At 45.0% G+C, this 19,673-nt stretch overlaps 1 protein-coding gene across 1 annotated transcript; it reads right to left on the bottom strand.

Annotated features, from left to right (window-relative positions):
• Nucleotides 1-14,326: 14,326 nt before the first annotated feature.
• LOC141248964 (uncharacterized) lies at nt 14,327-15,903 on the bottom strand. The gene is made up of 8 exons (XM_073669510.1): nt 15,843-15,903; nt 15,688-15,753; nt 15,502-15,599; nt 15,383-15,420; nt 15,208-15,295; nt 14,916-15,125; nt 14,755-14,820; nt 14,327-14,491 (listed from the first exon to the last, which is right to left on the bottom strand). Exons 1-8 carry the CDS (start codon nt 15,901-15,903, stop codon nt 14,327-14,329), a joined length of 792 nt encoding a protein of 263 aa, XP_073525611.1.
• Between the last annotated feature and the right edge of the window lie 3,770 nt (nt 15,904-19,673).

Here is a 19,673-nt window from a genome sequence, read left to right on the forward strand (position 1 = left end):
TGTATTGTACTAAGATGAAAATTCAATCGCAAGACATTTTCATTTATGCATTTGTTTGATCGTTATGTTTGTATGTTATACATTTGTATATATTATTATATATACTACGTAGATCAAGGATTACACTAAAATGGGGGGATTTGTTGGTGATTTTAGTGTCATCAATTCATTTTAGTCGTAATGTGATTTACTGGAGACTGATGCGATTTATCGTTAGGCTCGGAAACAAGTTTGGGTAAGTGCGGAGTGCACGCTTGTTGAGCTAATGGTTCATCGACCACAATTATGAAGCAAGGGTCGAGGGGGGTTGTGCCCCTCGAGGGGTCAAGGGGCAACGCCCCTTGCGGGGTCCAAGGGACCTCGACGAGCAGTACGGAAAGATACTCGCCGAGCAGCTTTGGAGATACTCGACGAGCAGATAGTCTCTGGGAGACTATCTGATCTACGTATCTCCTAAGCCGTCGATTGGTACTCGACGAGCAGTACGGAAAGCTGCTCGTCGAGCAGTTTTGGAGATACTCGACGAGAAGATAGTCTCCCAGAGACTATCTGATCTACGTATCTCCTAAGTCGTCGATAGGTACTCGACGAGCATCTTGGATAGATACTCGACGAGCAGATAGTCTCCCAGAGACTATCTGATCTACGTATCTCTATGGCCGTCGACAGATACTCGACGAGCAGCTTATGGAGATGCTCGACGAGTAGTATCTGTGTTTTGTGGCTTATCAACCATAAAGTGGTTGTGTAACCGCCCAACTGCCAATTCGGTTATGTTACCGCCCAACTGCCATTCTGTTTCATGGGTGAACTCATTTTATATGAGGATTCGGTTCTCAATACAACGTACGAAATAAAGACGATATACAGAAGTAAACTTCAGACGACTTCTCTGCTTTTCTGATCGAAATTCATATTGCCTGAATTAGATTGTTCCTTCTCGGATTATCCCCGCAAGGAATTCGTGTAACCCTGGCATTGGTATAGGGTCGAATTATCTTGTTCGGAAAGTGACTACACGATCCGACGAAGTGTTCCAGCATTATCACAACCCGCTATTTTACCTACATTAAGTTCGGGCGTGAGTGAGAGAAGAGATTAGTGTGTGAAATACGAGTTCTCTTTTATAACGAAGCATAGCCAATAAAGTATTGTTTGAAAATCTTTTTAGTAAGGAACTAGAAGGCAGTGATTTTGCTCAATATATTTTTTTGAAATTTCCACTCTAAATAAGGAGGGATCATTATCTCAAATATTTAATCAGAATTCCGCTGCAAAGATCTCTGAAAAAATTCCTCCTTTTCCTATGAGATAAAACAAAGATAAGATCCAACCGAATTATTAAATTGACTCCCTCGAACACCAGTTTGTAGCACCCCAATTCCAGGACCACCACACATTATGACGAAGACCAAATTGTTTAGTCATTCTTAATGCATTTGTAAGCGTTATTAAGTTGCTTATTACTTGCTTATTATATAATCCTATTTCTGAACAATATGACCATGATCATTATAAGTTTCTTCTTCTTATAAATAGTATCTTATATTATCTGAGAAAGTTGAGAAATATTAATATATAAATATAAATTCGTGGATTACTTTTAAAACATATAAATGTTCTAATATATTATAAGATGAGTGGTACTAAACATATATCTTAATCTAATCAAATAAACTAAATAAATTCAGGGCCACACACTCAAAAAATCTAATTCACGTCTACATCAATATTAATTTGCAACAATGACGGCATGTAGATGTGCAATGCACACACATTAGAATCTTTAGGGCTTGCAGTAATATATAAATATCAAGTGTTAATATTAAGAAATGTATATAAGATATTAAATTGTAGAATGATATAAAAAATATATTTTAATACATAATATTCTAGTAAGAAAGTTTTTAGTAAGAAATGAGAATGAATATTAGTTATTAGATATTTTCAAATTCAATGACTAGGATTGATCTTATAGTCAATGATCAAAGGTCAATGGTTAACACGGTCAAAGTTCATAGTTAACGGTCAACCCGTTGATAAAAGAAATCGACCCCAATTTTTTTTTTGAGCGCAACTTTTTTTCGAGAATGTGCAACATTTTGTATGCAACTGTGCAACAACATCTACTCAAATGTGCAACAAACATCTAGAGAAATGTGCATAGCAATGTAAGTAGTTTTAGTTGATTTTTTTATGAATTAATTGTGCATCTGTTCTATACATGTGCAAGATATTTCGCGTAAATGCGTAAAATTTTATAAGTAATTGTGCAAGATCGTATGAATAAAGCATAACATTTTAAAAGTAATTATGCAAGATTGTATGAGTAAACGAGCATGGTATTATCAGTAAATGTGCATAAGAATGTAAATAGGTTTACTTGATTTCCAATAAAAGTAAATGTGCATTGAAATATCACTATTGTGCGAGGTTCTCTTACAAAATGTGCAATGTTTTCATTAACAATGTGCAAGCCTAATGAATTTGGTTTGTTGTAGAGTGCATCAAATATACTAATTTTTCTACACATGTGCAAGATATTCCTATTGAATGTGCAAAGTTTTATGAGTAATTTTGCAAGATTGTCGAGTAAATGTGCAAGGTATGATAAGTAAATGTACAATATTTTTATAATTAAATGTGATTGAAAACTTAAATATATAACCTTCTTAATCATATGTGCATTGGTTTCATATATTTGTACTAGATCTTCTTAGTAAATGTACATATAAATGCTAATAATATATGCCAAATGTTTAAAATATTGTCATTTGAGTACAAAATACTTATAATTTTGTTGCACTTACATGCTCAAATCATTGCACAATTTAGTAAAAAATATTACACATTTAAGAATATGATAGATTTTGGCTTAACAAATCTCATACAATATAAATGCAAATTTATAACACATTGTAGTATAAATGTATCGCACGTTTTGAACAAAAATGTTGCACATTTCGTATGGAAAAAATATCTCCCTTTAAAAAATAAATTTCTGGACTCTAAAAAAAGTATAAAAAAAACTCTGAGGTCAACGCCCGGTGGTCAAAGTTGGTCAACAATGTTAACTTAATTAACTAAAATGAGGTTGAGTCTTAGTCATTAGGTTAAATATAATGCCTAGTATTTATTCTCATTTCTCGTACAGGTGAAAACTTTCTCACATGATCTTTATTATAAGCAAACGTATATTTGACTATAAGATATTGATATCGAGTGGATCTGATAAAGTTTTTATAGATCCAATATACAAGTCTAGTGGAATTCCATCCTAAAAATAATTAACAATAGAAAGAGTAATCCATTAATTAATATAGTGAATACTTTATTTCTCGATTTCAATATGAGATACCATCCCAACAAAGCCATGTATAAAGACTCAAAACAAAGCTCCATATTATATTGTACAGAACACAAACACCGCAACGCTAATATCCCATATGATCATGACAAGTAAAAGCACTGGAGGATATTCTTCATATTTATTTATATACCTCCTCTAATCAGATCATTACAAATGCAAGTTACATACGCGTCAGACATTCATATCATAGTACACACCATTAACAGAGCCTATAAGCATGGCAGGCATTGAACGCGTAGTCAACACTCTATGCGTAGGCTTTTGTACTCTGATTGGGGACGTTGACTTCTCTTCGTGTAGAAAATGGTACTTCTTGCTTGCTGACTCCTCCTCGTATCTTGAGATAAGAGCTTCGGGTACCTGCGTATCAAACCCAGAGGAGGGGGCCTTTGGATTTGACTCTCCGACGATCAAGTCAGTATTCATTCGTGTAAAGTTTCTAGACGAAGTAGTATGAATTATATGCGTGAGGCTTAAGTAAAAAGAGAGAGAAAAATGTAAGTGTTCGCGAAGAGAAGATTGGGATTTGGACGAAATTTGGTATACGCGTAGCGAGAAATGAGAGCTCTCGATATTGCAAAAAGTAACTAGAATGAACAGTGATCACCCCGCTTGTACTTTCCTCTTCTCTATTTATAGGGCGGAACTTGGAGTGGGCCTTGGGCCTTTTTCCTGATGGGCCGCGCCTTTTACCCCTAATATGGGCTTAAGGGTAAAAGGGGTCCAACATCCACCCCCTTAGGGTTTGCGTGGACTCTACGCGTAAACCATTTACTTCCTTGTTGGTGCCCCTTTGACTTCCCTTCAGCTTATACCGTCCTTTTACCTTCTGCCACGTGTCGCTTGCTTACTGGACCTCTTCTGACACTGCTTCCAATATATAAAGGGGGAAGAAACGCCGATTCCCCATTTCATCTTGCTTTTCTCCTTATTCGTTCTCCCTCTTCCATCGTTTCCTTCCTCCAACGAGTTTTGCTATCTACTGGTGTTCCTGGCAATTTTTCGGCGACCTTTCCGATTGCACTGGCGTGCACCCGAACTCTAAGTGAATCCATCGAACTCCTTGCACTTCCTCCTCCGCCCTCCATGTCAGGTTAGAAACTCTATTCTCCGGCGTCGTTTATCTTTTTAACGGAGCTTTTCGCTTCTACTGTTCCGACGTGCGGACTGCGGTGGTTGACCTCCTCAGGTTATTATAACGAGGCGGCGTGATAGGTGGTTGTTCCCCTTTTTCTCGCCGGCCGCCTGAGTGGGGTTTCTTCCTCCGTTTCCGTCCATCGTTTCAGATTCTGGATTGATTGGTTTATTTAATAGATGTCACGTCTGCGCCGTCGTTTCACCTTCCCTGTCACATCAAATATTCCGTCTTTTCAACTTCCGTCACACTTTTCGATGTACTGTGATAAAAAAAACCTTTTGCCCCTGTCCTTTCGAATTTCTTTTTCTTTTTTAGGTTGGGTACGGTTTTTCTTGGGAGAGATTAATAATGTTTTCCGCGAGTACCTTTATTTTTACTTAAATCGTATTTCGCGAGAATTCATTATTTCTATCATGCTCCTAAGAATTATCTTGTGCCCATTCTAGGTCCTAGCTCTTCCAGCGATTCGCGTTCGACGTCTTCGTCTAGCGCTTCTTCGTCCAACACCCACCCCGAAGCATCCCCTATACGAACCGTCTTCGCGCAAGGGGAGCTTGCCTTGACGGCCCTGAAGCCCGACAATTCTACACTTGCGGAGCCTCGTGTGATAATCCCAGAGAGCTACAGGGGCACCTTTCCTCCAGTGAAAATTTACACGAAGCGCGTTCCGGGTCTTTGTTTAAAGGGTATGGGAAGCAATTACGCCGGGGACCTCTCTACGTTGTCTCTTTCAGACCTAAAGAAAATCGCTAACCGGTATCCTTTTCCCAAGGGTACTATCTTAGCGCTTCCCAAAGAAGGTTGTGAGATGGCCTTCAACTTCGATGGCTGGTATGCGATAAGCAAGCAAGCGATGGAAGCTGGTTTTCGCCTCCCTTTGCCTCCTTGGGTTCAAATCTATCTCAAAGCTACACGTTTCAGCCCTACCCAACTTCACCCGATGGTCTGGCAAGCCGTCTCTATTTATACTATGCGTGCCCAAGACATCGGGTCGAAGCCCTCAGCTTCGCGTTTTAACTTTGTTTACTCTCCTCGAAAGATAATTGGCAACATCGGGCTTTTTACTATGCGAAATTTGGTGGAGTCGGCGTGGAAGTTGCCAACAAATGAGAAGATCTGGAAGACGCAGTGGTTTCTCTTTCGTCCTCCACCCGAGGATACCTTTGCGTATGGTATCCGGACAGAGGTTTATCTTTCTGATTTTACTGCCGACAAAGATTTCAAGGAAAACTTCATTGCTCGTTACACCGATTATCCTTCTTCTTCTCTCCGTGTATTCTTACGCGAGGTTACTCCTAAGCTTCGTGAAGAGAGGGGGCTCAGCCCTCGGCATCCTCCTGCTGGTTGAGACTTGACTAATAGTTTTTCGTGTGTCTTCATCACTGTCTGTTTTAATGTGTTTCCTTTCTTTTGCAGGCTCAGACTATTTTGATCTTCTTGACTCTCTGCCCCATATAGACGCGAAGCGTGGTAAAGAGACTACTAGCACCGCGAAGTCTGTCGATTGTGTAGAATCTGATGGAGGCCACAGCGCTCCTCGTGGTGACACTCCTGTCCCTGATCCTTCGTCCCAGCCCAGGCCCTCCGGAGGTGGTGCCGGGACTTCGCGAGAGAAGAAGAAGAAGAGGACGGAGGCGTCCCCTAAAAAGGGACCTCTTCGCCCGAAAAAGGTTCGTGAGACTGGTTCTTGCTCCAGACGAGAGAGCTCTTTTGATGATATTTTTCCTTCTCTTGAGGCCACCGCGGCCCTTACAGCTCCGGAGCTACTTCCACCTCTGCCTCTGCCAGTCCAAGGGGAGTTGGATTCTGCTGTCGTTTCTCGCGAACAGATCATGCTATTGGTAAGACTTCGTTTCTATTAAGTGTGCTACTCCTGATATGCGTTATCTGATGTGTTCTTCTCCAGGCCATGCAACTAATTTATACTGCGGCCTCTCATGATGTTGACGAGGAGAGTCAGGGAGCGTCTGAAGCTCTCCGCGAAGAAGCGAAGAAAGCTGCTGCCAAGGCCAAGGAGGAAGAAGAGAAGAGGGTTCGTATTGGAAAGGATTTGGAGGCTATGCGGGTTCAGATGGAGGCTGAGCGATCTCTGCGGGTGGCTAAGCAATCCCGACATGCCAAGGAAATAGCCGAGTTGAAGGAGAAAAGTGCGCAGGGGATACGCGATGCCCGTTTTAAAGCTGTAAATGACTATGTTGGCGGATTCCGCGGAGCCTGCCGTGCTTCGTATGAAGGTAGCTATCGTCTCGTCCTGTACCATCTTATGACGAAGGCGCAGCTCGAAAGTAGGGGGATCACTGACTTTGTGCTGGACAAGAATGACCGCCTTGGTTTTGACCCGACTCCTCCTCCTTACATTGCTCCTCATGTTGGGACTTTTGTCGACGATGGCGAAGATCCCTTGGAGGCCTGGGATGTCCGTTCCTTCCGTACTGACAAAGGAGTGGTTCCGGGGAAGAGTCATTGCCTACCTAATCTCGCGGCTGCCTTTTCTGCGGACCCTGCTCCTCCAAGTCGTTAATTGCTCGCTACTAAGTGTTGTTTTGCTTTTTTTATGTTTTCGTACTTTGCCGTGGAACTATCTAATGTATCTATCACCCCCTTTGCTCTTTCGTGTGTTCTACACGAAATAGCAAGATTAAACAGTTTATTTAACGTATTATGCACTTCTTCGTATATATCTATCGTTTTAACTCACATGGTCTTAAAAACACTGCTCGTGATAGAAAGGAAAAAATACAACGAATAACCCGACTCCTCTTTCTTCTTGAGCGCGTCCTGTTTAGTTTTCTGCTTGTTCTTCGCGATAATTCGGTGTACGCGGTGTTGTGCTACCAGGTGTTTCGTGTTGTTTCTCCCCTTTCGTCCGTTCGTGTTCTGCATGATAATAGAGTAAGTACGTGTTTGTCGGCTTTTCTTTTGAATCATGGGTTTTACCTTTTCGCCCGAGCTTTTCTGGCCATCGAGCGTCTTCGTGTATAAGAGTGGTGTTCTCTTTCTTCCTGTATATGATTTGGTTAAGGGGACTGGTGTAAACCATCGCGGGTTAAATTGATGAAACAGCTCGGTTTACCTCTCTCGTTATCTTCGGGTAGCCTTGCTCTTATTGAGACTTGCGCTTCATTTTTGAGAGCTTGCTTGATCAATTCTCCTGATGGAGGCTTACTTGGCGTTGCTCCAACCTGGTTGGGGGCTTACACGTCTTGTTCAAAGGTGCTTCGTATATTGAAGGCTTACCCGCAATGCTCCTGGGCCAAGGAGGCTTACTTGGCGTTGCTCCCCCGGAGGCTTACACGACTTTTTCAAAGGTGCTTCACACATTGAAGGCTTACCCGCAATGCTCCTGGGCCAAGGAGGCTTACTTGGCGTTGCTCCCCCCGGAGGCTTACACGACTTTTGCATGCTTCGCGCAGCGAAGGCTTTTTATTCTGAGGACAACATTTACCAAGTTAGAATTATCACCTTATTATATTGTGTGTACGTAAGTGTAGGTGTGTCGTACCTTGATGTTACGTACCGGAGCACGCTAGGGCTAGCTTATTCTTCCGTTATGACGAGTTTATTCTTGTTCTGATAATGATATTTATGGTTAGTACTTCTGTGTGCCTTTGGCCTTTAGTTTCTTAATTCGAGATGAGAATTTATACCTGTCGATTGTGGCTTTAGGGATAATACCTTCGCAACCGCATCACGTTCCAGGAGTTCGCGATCCGGTTACCGGTAAAGTCCTTCAGCCTGTATGCGCCTGGGGCGACTTCTTCGTCTACAATGTACGGGCCTTCCCAGCTTGGGTCCAGTTTGCCACCTTCGGTTTTGCGGAGGACGAGGTCGCCCTTCGCAAAGCCTCTTGATTTGATAGACTTGTTGTAGTATTTGGCGACTCCGGCTTTGTAGTTTGCATCCCGGATGGTGGCCATGGCCCTGATCTCTTCGCGTAAGTGGAGCTCTGTTTGCATCTTTTCGTTGTTCGTGTCGTTGTCAAAGTGGAGCATTCTATCGTTGGGGAAGAGGTGCTCTACTGGGACGACCGCTTCAATCCCATATGCCAACGCGAAGGGTGTCTCGCCTGTTGCTTTTTTGCTGGTAGTCCGATTGGCCCATAAAACTAACGGGAGCATTTCTGCCCATTTTCCTCGCGCTCCGTCTAGTCGCCTCTTTAGATCATTAACAATGCTTTTGTTTGCTGATTCTACCTGACCGTTGCAATGCGGGTGTGCAACAGACGCGAACTTTAGGCGGATGCCGAGGTCGTCGCACCATTGTACCAACTTCGGGGTGTTGAATTGCGGCCCTCTATCTGTGATGATCTCCTGTGGCAGGCCATAACGGCAAATGATGTTCTGCCATAAGAAATTCTTTACATTGGGGACGGTTGTACTGGCTAGCGGTATGGCCTCGATCCACTTTGTGAAGTAGTCGATTGCCACTATGATGAATTCCAACTGCCCAGGAGCCTTCGGCGTGAATGGTCCCAATAGATCTAGTCCCCACATCGCGAAAGGACAAGGGCCTGCCATGATCTGCATTTCCACCCCTGGCTGATGAGAGGTCGGGGCGTGGCGTTGGCATGCTTGACATTCGCGGGCAAACTTTAGTGCATCCTTCCTCATCGTCATCCAGTAGTGCCCCTGCCGTAGCGCTTTATACACCAAAGCCCTCCATCTAGCATGTGTTCCGCATAGCCCCGCGTGTAACTCCACAATCATACTCTGACCATCTTTCTCAGAGAGGCAACGCAACTCCCGCGTCATGAACCCGCGTTTGTATAGCTCCCCCTGGTTAATGTAGAAACGCGTAGCTTGTACCTCTAACTTCCTCTTCCCACGAGGGTTTTCTGGTACTACACCATCGGCTAGGTACTTCATGATCGGGCTACGCCAGTCATCAACAGCCATATCCACGGCCATCATTTCAAACAGCTGCCTGATTGCCCTCTCATCACTCCTTCGCGTCCAGATGGGTTTGGAGCCTATGCTTTCTTCTTTTATTCTCAGGCGGGATACGATCTTCGCGAGGTTATCAACTTCATCGTTCTTTTCTCGAGGGATGATTGTGAGCTTGAATTGTTTGAACAGAGAACGAATTGTGCCAGCTCTCGCGAGGTATCTTGGTAGGTTGCCTGTCTTGGCTTCGTATAGCCCATGCATCTGTTGTACTACGACCTCCGAATCACAGAAACATTCCACTTTCTCTATGGAGTTGGCCAGTGCGATCTCCATTCCTGCTATCAGCGCCTCATACTCGGCTTCGTTGTTGGTTGTGGTGAAGTTCAGGTTAATGGCATGCTTATGAATTACCCCTTCTGGTGAAATCAGGGCTATACCTGCCCCACAACCCTCTGCGTTCACGGCCCCATCTACATACAGCTGCCACCCCTTCTCATCAGATGTATTCACAACCTCGCGGAAGCTTGTCTCGACCGCGAAGTCCGCTAGTGCTTGTGCCTTGATAGCCGGCCTTGGTCTGTATTCGATGTCGAATTCGGATAACTCAACTACGGCCCGATGCCGTTGGCCTGTGAAGGAGAGAGTGTAAAGGTAAGTTAGTAAGTACCTGAATTGTGTGGGCGTGGAAGTATGGCCTCAGTCTCCGCGCTGCTACGAATAGCGCGAAGACGGTTTTCTCCACGGGGGCATAGTGTTCTTCGGTCGCGAGCAACGCCTTGCTTATAAAATAGATAGGCCTCTGCGCTTCGCGAGTAAGAACCGCGCTTACTGCCCTTTCTCCGGCTGAGATATACAACTGCAAGCTTTCCCCCGGAGTGGGCGAGGACAACGTTGGCAGCTGCGTTAGGTGCTCTTTCATTTTCGCGAACGCATCTTCGCACTCCTCTGTCCATTGGAAACTTTTTGGCTTCCTTAGGATATCAAAAAATGGCAGGTTTCGTTCAGCTAGCTTCGCGCAGAATCTCCCCAAGTAATTTACTGACCCTACAAATCGCTGAACTTCCTTGATGCTGCGCGGTGGCGCCATATCGAGGACCGCCTTAACCTTCGCGGGGTTTACCTGAATCCCTCGATTGCTGATTTGGAATCCCAGGAACTTCCCCTCCGTTACACCGAAAACACACTTCTCCTGGTTCAGGCTCATGCCGTATTTGCGTAGCGTGGCAAACACCTCCGCCAGATCACGCGCATGGTCCTCCTGTTTCCTGCTCTTCACCACAATATCGTCCACGTACGCTTCGACCGTTACACCCATCATGCCTCGAAAAATTTTGTCTACCAGTCTCTGGAAGGTTTCCCCCGCGTTTTTTAATCCGAACAACATTACCTTGTAGCAAAAGGTGCCTTTGTCTGTGATGAATGTAGTATGTTCGGCGTCCACGGGATTCATAGGAACTTGGTTGTACCCTGAGTACGCGTCGAGGAAACTTAAAGCCTCGTGCCCTGCTGTAGAGTCGACGAGCTGGTCTATGGCCGGCAGCGGGTAACTGTCCTTGGGACATGCCTTGTTCAGGTCCGTGAAGTCCACACACATACGCCACTTGCCTGTGTCTTTCTTTGGTACCATGACTACGTTAGCGAGCCACTTCGGGTACTGGACGGGCTCCACGAAGCCTGCCTTGAGCAGCTTTGCCAATTCTACGCATGTGGCCTCGTTCTTGGGCCCTTCCTGCTTCCTCTTGCGTTGTCTTCTTGGTGTTGCATCTGGCTGGATGGCCAATGAGTGGCACATAACCTCTGGCGGGATGCCCCTTAGATCGCGAGGTGTCCACGCGAAGACGTCCCGCGACCTTGATAATAGCCGTACTATCTCCTCTGTTACTGCCGGCTGCAGGCCGCGCCCTACGGATAACTTTTTGTGCTCCGACCCGAACGGCGTGATGGTGTCACAAGGGATGTTTTCTACCGCTTCACGTACTTTCTCCGCCTGATCTAGCATTCGCGGATCTAACTCTGCTTCCTCTTTGTCAATTGGTAAACTCATGTGTACCTGGCTGGTGTGTACCGCCTTTTGCTTGCCTTTTTCTGCTGAGTGGTAGCAAGTTCGGCTCTCTTCTTGATTTCCTTGCGCAGTCCCCGTGCCGCACACCGTTGGGAACTTCACGCAGAAGTGGCTTATCGAGACCGTTGCTTCGAAACGCGTTAGAGAATCGCGTCCGATGATGGCTTTATACGAAGACGTCATAGGGATGACCAGGAAATCTACCGAGCACTGCCTTCGCGGGCCGCCCTCATCTCCGAGTATCATGTCCAGTGTTATCACACCAGAAGCTTTTACTGAGTCTCCCGTAAAGCCGACCAGATTACACTCTGTTGGTCTCAACTGGCTCTTGTCGATCCCTAACTTCTCAAAAGCGTCCCAATACAGGATATCGGCCGCACTGCCTGTATCCACCATTACTCTTTTCACCATTTTTGTACCAAGCTGAATATGGATTACCAATGGGTCCGCACTCCGCGTGGCCCATTCGTTGACATCTTTCTCAGTGAACGTCAATCGGTATGGCTCTCTCCTTTCTTCTCGAACTAGCATTAAAGGTCTTCCTGATGGGAGTGTGGTGTTAGAGGCTATGCGTTGCTCTGCCCTGCTCGCTAGCCTAGGCGTATGTCTGCCTGATATCGTGCCAACGAAACCATCCGGTGGAGGGAAGTTCTGGGCTTGTCCGCGATTGTTTTGGTTGGGCCGTGGTGTGCTCGTTCCTGTCCGCTGGGCGGACATCACTCTCCGGTTCTCTGCGTCGGCCTCTTGCTTGATGGATCGGCAGTCTGAAGAGTCGTGATTCTTTGTTTTATGCCTCTCGCACCACATTGGTCGTCGTTCTGCTGACCTCCTTCCTCCTCGAACTCCCCCCTGCGCGACGCTGGCCATGAGGTTCTGGGCTTGAAATCTTCCCTGTTGATCCCGTGGCGGCGCGGGATTTACCCGCGTATCATAACTCTGCCTCCTTGGCCTGCTCTGATCACTATGCCTCTTGGGGCCCCAGCCGTGGCTGCTTTTCTGACTTGGGCCTTGCGACCCCTGGCCCGTTATCATCTTTCCCTGTATCTCTTCGTGTGCTCTTTCCAACATTCCTTCGTATGTGAGACCTTTCTTCCTGCTCATTCGTTCTTTGAACTCCGTGCCATTACACAGTCCGCGAAGAAACGCGTACTTGGCCGTGTCATCCTTGAAGTCGGTGGCTTGGATGACCACGGCCGTGAACCTGGCCACGTAATCAGCTAAGGGCTCGTCTGGGCCCTATTGTATGCCTGTTGTATGCTGCATTACCACTTCTTGCTTGCGCGAGGCATTGAAGTGGCTGAGGAATCTTCCCTCTAGATAGGCAAAGCTTGTTATAACGCCCTTGGGAAGGGCCAGGATCCAACTTAGGGCTGCCCCGGATAGCGTGTTCGGGAAACCCTTGCACATCGCCGCGTCGTCGGCGTTGCTCGCGAGCATGGCATAGCGATACCGGCTAGCATGCTCTACAGGGTCTTCACTTCCTGTATATTCTTTCACTGACGGGTATTTGAAATCTCCGCGCACCGCGGCGTGTGTAATGTGGTCAGCGAAGATTGTAGTGGGTTCGCGAGGCTGCCTCGGGGCGTATGTGGGGAAATATGGGTCGTAGGGGAAGGTTGGTGGAGCGTTAGCGTACATGGGGGATCTTGGGTAGTGTTCTGGATATGGCTGCTCGCGAGGCGGTGGAGCTGGCGTTTGGAAGTGCGGTTGTTCGCGATCGTGTCTGCGCGGCGGTCCATATGGGGTCTGCCCTCGGTAGCTGTATGTGTCAGGGTAGGTTTCGCGCGAGAAGTAGTCGGAAGGGGTACGGTCGTCCGTGCCCCTACCGTGGTGGGATCTATCCGCGGACCGTGCGCTATTCGCCATGTACTCTCTCCAAATGTGGAAATCTTCGAGCTCTTCTGGAGAGATCCACGTGTGGTTGCTACGCGGGTTGGTTGGTGACCGCGAACGCTCCTCGCGAGCATCTCTGCGAGTGTCCTCGCGAGTGTATTCGCGGGTGTCTTCACTTGGGAGGCCTTCTAGACATACCATCTCTGAAGTATTATCTTAGCTTCGTGAGTAAGAAGCCACAGACGGCGCCAGTGTTGGAGCCCGGGATTTAACGCGTAGTCAACACTCTACGCGTAGGCTTTTGTACTCTGATTGGGGATGTTGACTGCTCTTCGTGTAGAAAATGGTACTTCTTGCTTGCTGACTCCTCCGCGTATCTTGAGATAAGAGCTTCGGGTACCTGCTTATCAAACCCAGAGGAGGGGGGTCTCTGGATTTGACTCTCCGACGATCAAGTCAATATTCATTCGTGTAAAGTTTCTAGACAAAGTAGTATGAATTATATGCGTGAGGCTTAAGTAAAAAGAGAGAGAAAAATGTAAGTGTTCGCGAAGAGAAGATTGAGATTTGGACGGAATTTGGTATACGCGTAGCGAGAAATGAGAGCTCTCGATATTGCAAAAAGTAACTAGAATGAACAGTGATCACCCCGCTTGTACTTTCCTCTTCTCTATTTATAGGGCGGAACTTGGAGTGGGCCTTGAACCTTTTTCCTGATGGGCCGCGCCTTTTACCCCTAATATGGACTTAAAGATAAAAGAGGTCCAACAATAAATACTTTATTTCTCGATTTCAATATGAGATACCATCCCAACAAAGCCATGTATAAAGACTCAAAACAAAGCTCCATATTATAGCACTGGAGGATATTCTTCATATTTATTTATATACCTCCTCTAATCAGATCATCACAAATGCAAGTTACATACACGTCAGACATTCATATCATAGTACACACCATTAACAGAGCCTATAAGCATGGCAGGCATTAGCTTAATTACTTCTTAATTTACAATTAAGATCGTTAATTGGGTAGATTAAGCCCCAACTGACGTGGGCGTTAGAGCGGTTTCCAGGTCACTCCCGGTTCGCATCATCGATTTGTTTGGTTTCGAAGTCCATATTTCTGGAATAATTTGGGGCAAATTGTTGATAGATTCAACCAAGTAATCAGCTTCTATGCTCTTCACACTCTTTCCTACCTGCACAGACGACCATTTGTTTTATCTGTTAATTAATTCATTAACAACTCTAAACGATTAGGCAAATGTGTGGAGGATAAAGACAAACGTGCACTCCAATTATGTTAATACATATGTCGACACATCATGATGGATGATAAATGACAAGACTAAAGAGAATTAAGTATGGATAATTTTAGCGTCATTTTTATGATAATTAAGTATGGATAATTTAGTTAAAATCTCTAGATGAGAATTATTATTAGAGAGATAATATTACATACCAGAGCTGTATGGAGTCCGAACTCCTTGCCAGCAGCAATGTTTCTCAAACTATCATCTAAGAAAAGCTGAAAATTGCACACAAAAACAGATCAAATTTAATGCTTCGTCACATATTGTTGATCGTGAATGTATTTATTGGTAATTAGAAGGGCTTAATTACCGTTCGATGGGGGTTTACATTCGCGACTTCAATTGCGATATTGAAAGCCTCAGGCGACGGCTTCAACACAACGGGAAACTCATCTAGTCGAGTTGCGTTAGGGAGATTCGGATTAATTGTCTCAAAACATATAATCTGATCAAAGCAATTCTCTAATCCGAGTCTAGCTAGAGCCTTTGTTGCATGAATTTGGTCCGAGTTAGTAAAAATCTGCACCAAACAACGCCCAAATTAGTATCGGTTATGCTCATTCAAACTTCGTATTTCACACTGTAAAAGTTTTAGTACATACAATTTTCCTCTGCCTTATAGCGAGCAACATGTTTCTGAGTTGTGAATCTGGCTTGATCCGATCATAAGGTAATCTTCCGTGCACGTAACTGAATGTATACAAAAAAAGTTTTAAAACATAATAATAATAATAATAATGCGTAATATTTTTGATTTTTTTTAGAGATTTTGCTGACCTGTGATAGTCATCCGCAGAAATATCATATCCCAAAGCCTGTAGAATAGCACACAAAGAAATTAAAACCAATTCAAATCGAAGTTTCAGCAGATCGATCAAGAAGGAGCTAGAATTTACTCGAAGGCCAGCAAGAGTACTGCCGTATTTCTTGAAGAGTTCAACGCGGAGAGACGAAGCATCTTTCTCCGGAAATCCACATTTTTCCACCAGAAAACCTGCAATCAGATTGAGGAAAGGATCAAATTCGGCTTCAATCACACGTTTCAAGAGCAAATTGAGTGAATTCCCCGCGATTTTAGCTACCTTCGATGTTTCTCTGTACGCAGTTTAAGATCCCGGACTCGCAGGGGTACAGAGTATCATCCAAATCTGGAGAATCGAAACAAGATTATCAGAAGCTCGATCGGATTGCGTTAATTCAAAAATGATCAGAGAAATTAAATGAAATGATTGATTACCGAAGAGGATGGTGTCGAAGGGGGAGGACGAGTCACGAGCGAGCTTAGCGCAGGAATCCATGATCGTTGAAAGTTTGAATTGAGATTTTTTTGAATACAGCAGAAATCGAGAAGAAGATGAGAGCATATGAATTGAAGGAGACGGGAGTTTTTATAATGTGGAGAGTCCGTTGGGAGAAGGTGAGCTGTCAACTTCATCTTGCGCCGATGTGGCGACACGTGTCCCACGTCTACACCGCCGAGTAGACCTGGGTCCCACGCGTAATTGTCTTCGTAAAGCTATGTTGAAAAGACCAGTATGCCCCTCTACATATGTTTTCCGTGGATCAATTGTTAGGCAAATTGGTAAAATAGTCCTTTCCGGTTGTATATAATACTCCATGATAATGCAAAATTTCACATCGTGATTTTCATGGTACGTTATATTATAACATGCAAACTAAGTAGAAGTTATTCGCCGTGTTACAAAAGGTTATAAAGTTAGTAACTTAATATGTTATGTTGTTATATAACGCGTGGGTGATTCATACCAACTATGCTTAAAAAATTAGTAATATTATTCGCGTTTAGCGCATACTAAGAAGGAATATGTTATAATGCAATTTAGTATTTTTTTTATTAAAGAGAATCGGCGTCTCCTTACGTGTTAAATAAAAAAAAAAAAAGGATTATAATAAAATAAAAAGGGGTGTAGCCCGTCCTTGAATCCTCGTACAAAACATCCAAAGTTCCCGGAGGGGGAGAGTCCAAAAAAGAGACACCTAAACTAATCCATGCAAGGGAGGCTAACGAGTCCGCAATCCGGTTAGCTTCCCTGTACACATGACGGACCTGACAATGCTAGTTCCTACTCAATAAGTCTTGTGCCAACTACACGAGACTGAAAATGGGTTATGACTTCGATCTACAGGTTTACCTAGAAACAGAACAATCAAGGCCGAGTGTGTTTCTACATAAACCCTCTCGATCCCCAAAGATCAAGCTAACCTAAGACCAGAGATAACCCCCCAAAGCTCCGCAGCAGGAACCAAGCAAGCCCCAATATTGTGGAGGAAACCGCCAATCCAGTCACCATTGCAATCCCGTAACACGCCTCCCGCAACGGCCCGCCCGTTGAGAACCGCGCCATCAGTGTTAAGCTTGACCCAACCAATGTCCGACTTCTCCCAAGAGATCATGATTTCTTGCTTCGTACGGCTGCTCGAAAACACTCCATCTATCACCTTGCAGTAATCGCGGTTGGTGGCTAACATAACGGAGGCCTTGTCGCCGATGAACTCCTCACCCTGGAAAGTTCGCTCGTTTCTCCACTTCCAAATGCACCAAAGAGTGGTAGCGAAGATACCTGACCAAGCCCTCATCTCATCCGAGTCCTGCATCAAATTAAGTCTAATCCATTGGAGAAAGTTAGAGGAAAAAAAATCATACCTGAGCATAGGAGGATGGAGAGCATTCCAAACTTTGATGCCCTTCGGGCAATTCCGAAGGAGATGGATGAGAGATTCCGTGGAACCGGGGCATTCCGCACAGTCTCCGGAGCTGGCCATGTGTTGCCTAAACCTTTCTGCATTGCAGAGAATCGCCCCGCGGAAGACAAGCCAGATGAAGAATTGGGCGCTCTCTTGACACTTGATCTTCCAGATGGTGGAGTTGAAATGTCGGTCGACGTTATGGTCACCACCCGACTGCGTGAGGGAGCGGTAAGCACTAGCCACCAAAAATCCTCCATCCGAAGTCGCCGCCCACATCAAGGTGTCACCGTCTTGTTGAGCTTCGAGGGCCGGAATGGAAGCCACCGCCATCTGGACACTGAACGGGAGTCTAGAAGCAAACTCCGACCACCGCCTTCCCCCAGCGGTACTCCAAAAGCTAGAGACCATAAGTTCTAGCTCGTCATCCGGAATAGGGCTCGTGGCGATATCAAGAAGGGGAAAATCGAAAACCCAATTGTCTTTCCAAAACCGGGCCATGGAACCGTTCCTAGTTTGCCAACGATATCCCTTAACGACGATCTTATCAAAGACATTAGGGATAGATCTCCACAAGTGGGAAACCTCATAACGCTCAACAAGGTTTGGCCGAATGTACTTGGCCCGAAGAACATCCGCCAACAACTCACCATGGCTATGGAGAAAGCGCCAAGTGAGCTTCCCATTGAGAGCCGTGTTAAATTCTCTCATATGTTTGATACCAAGACCGCCTTCTTCCTTACACTTGGTCACAACCTCCCAACTAACCAAGTGGATCTTCCTCGTATTGTCCCAACTATTCCAAATGAAAGAACCAGTAACCTGGTCTATACGCTTGTACACCTTGTCCGGGAGGGAAAGAGAAGCCATAGTGAAGACGGGTAAGGAGTTAAGAATCGATTTGGCAAAGGTGACTCTCCCGGCTAAGCTGAGATGTTTCCCTTGCCATCCACTAAGGCGGTTGTGTAATAACCCTCTATTTCTGAAGGTTATTTTGGTACTTTGATATTCAGTTGATTTTATGAATGTTATCTTTTGGATGAATTGAGCAGATAGTCTCCCAGAGACTATCTGTTATACGTATCTCTGTAACTGTCGTTAGGTTCTCGACGAGCACGTTGGATAGGTTCTCGACGAGCACGTTGGATAGGTTCTCGACGAGCGTGTTGGATAGGTTCTCGACGAGCATATTGGATTGGTTCTCGACGAGCATCTTGGAGAGATACTCGACGAGCAGATAGTCTCCCAAAGACTATCTGATCTATGTGTCTCTTTGGCCGTCAACAGATACTCGACGAGCACCTCATGGAGATGCTCGACGAGTAGTATCTGTGATCTGTGGTGTATCAACCATAAAGTGGTTCCATAAATTTAATTAGATTAAATTTTGTTTATTAGTGATTTCCTTAATTAAAATTAGGGTTTGGAGGTATCTATTCTACCCCTATATAAACCCACCTCCGTTCCACATATTTTTATATCTCTTTAAACGGCCGCACAAATAAACGAAACAGAGGTTTGTTTACTCCCCCAGCCGTCTTCCTCCTCTGTTTCGGTCGTCGCTTGCCAACCACCGCAGCACCTCCTCCCTCCTCCGGAGAGAGTGCCTCCCTTCTCGGTAAAGTCGACAACGCTCCCCTGTTTCGGCGCCGACGAAAGCTGCTCCGCGCCACCGGTTCGTCCGCTATCATAGTCGTCGACGGCATCGTCGAAGTCGGTTCAGTGGTCGTCTTCACCGTGGCTCCGCCCCCCGTCGTCGTCGACCGTCGGTAAAGCTCCGAGCTTTCAATGTTTTTAGTTTGTATATATAGCTCTGGTGTGCTAACTTTTCCGGTTCCGTTCCCAGCCCTATCCATCGCCGCCGTGCCGCTGTTGTGCCACCCGCAGTCACCGCCGTCGTTCGTCATCCTCCGGTGAGTTGCTGGGTTGCCCTGTTTCATTGAATTGCAGTTGTTCACTTCCTCTGTATAAAGAGAACGAAGGTGGAGACTGAAGACAATCCATATATCACTTATGATTTGTATATTTGGTTCATCTAATTTATACTTATGATGTGATTAACCATATATCACATGTGTATACACGAAGGTGAAGACAAATTCATACATACTATTACATTCTCCTAATTTGTAAACTAATCATATATTTATTTATAAATATATATTGAGTATAATAATATTCAATAAGGTTAGTTTATTTTGTAATTGACTCCTACTTAAGATTGATATAATTTAATGAGATAATTATATCAAACAGAGTCTAATTATAATCTTATGCGTGTGTTTGGGTACCGCGTTGGATCGGAATTCTTGAAGATCGAGTTCGTTGACAAGGCTCCAAACTCCATCTGAGATCCCGATCA

This window comes from Phyllobates terribilis, unplaced genomic scaffold, assembly GCF_046119375.1.
Source record: "Phyllobates terribilis strain yellow unplaced genomic scaffold, ASM4611937v1 Scaffold_4192__1_contigs__length_63875, whole genome shotgun sequence".
In the NCBI taxonomy this organism is placed as follows: Eukaryota; Metazoa; Chordata; class Amphibia; order Anura; family Dendrobatidae; genus Phyllobates; species Phyllobates terribilis.

Bases quoted from the DNA above. Each gene is read 5' to 3' on its own strand.
- LOC141248964 (XM_073669510.1), bottom strand. From the start codon at position 15,903: ATGGATTCCTGCGCTAAGCTCGCTCGTGACTCGTCCTCCCCCTTCGAC. The intron at 14,821-14,915 runs GTAATTAAGCCC...TGCAATTTTCAG, and splicing joins ATGTAAACCCCCATCGAACG to CTTTTCTTAGATGATAGTTT. The intron at 14,492-14,754 runs GTATGTAATATT...TCGTCTGTGCAG, and splicing joins TCGGACTCCATACAGCTCTG to GTAGGAAAGAGTGTGAAGAG.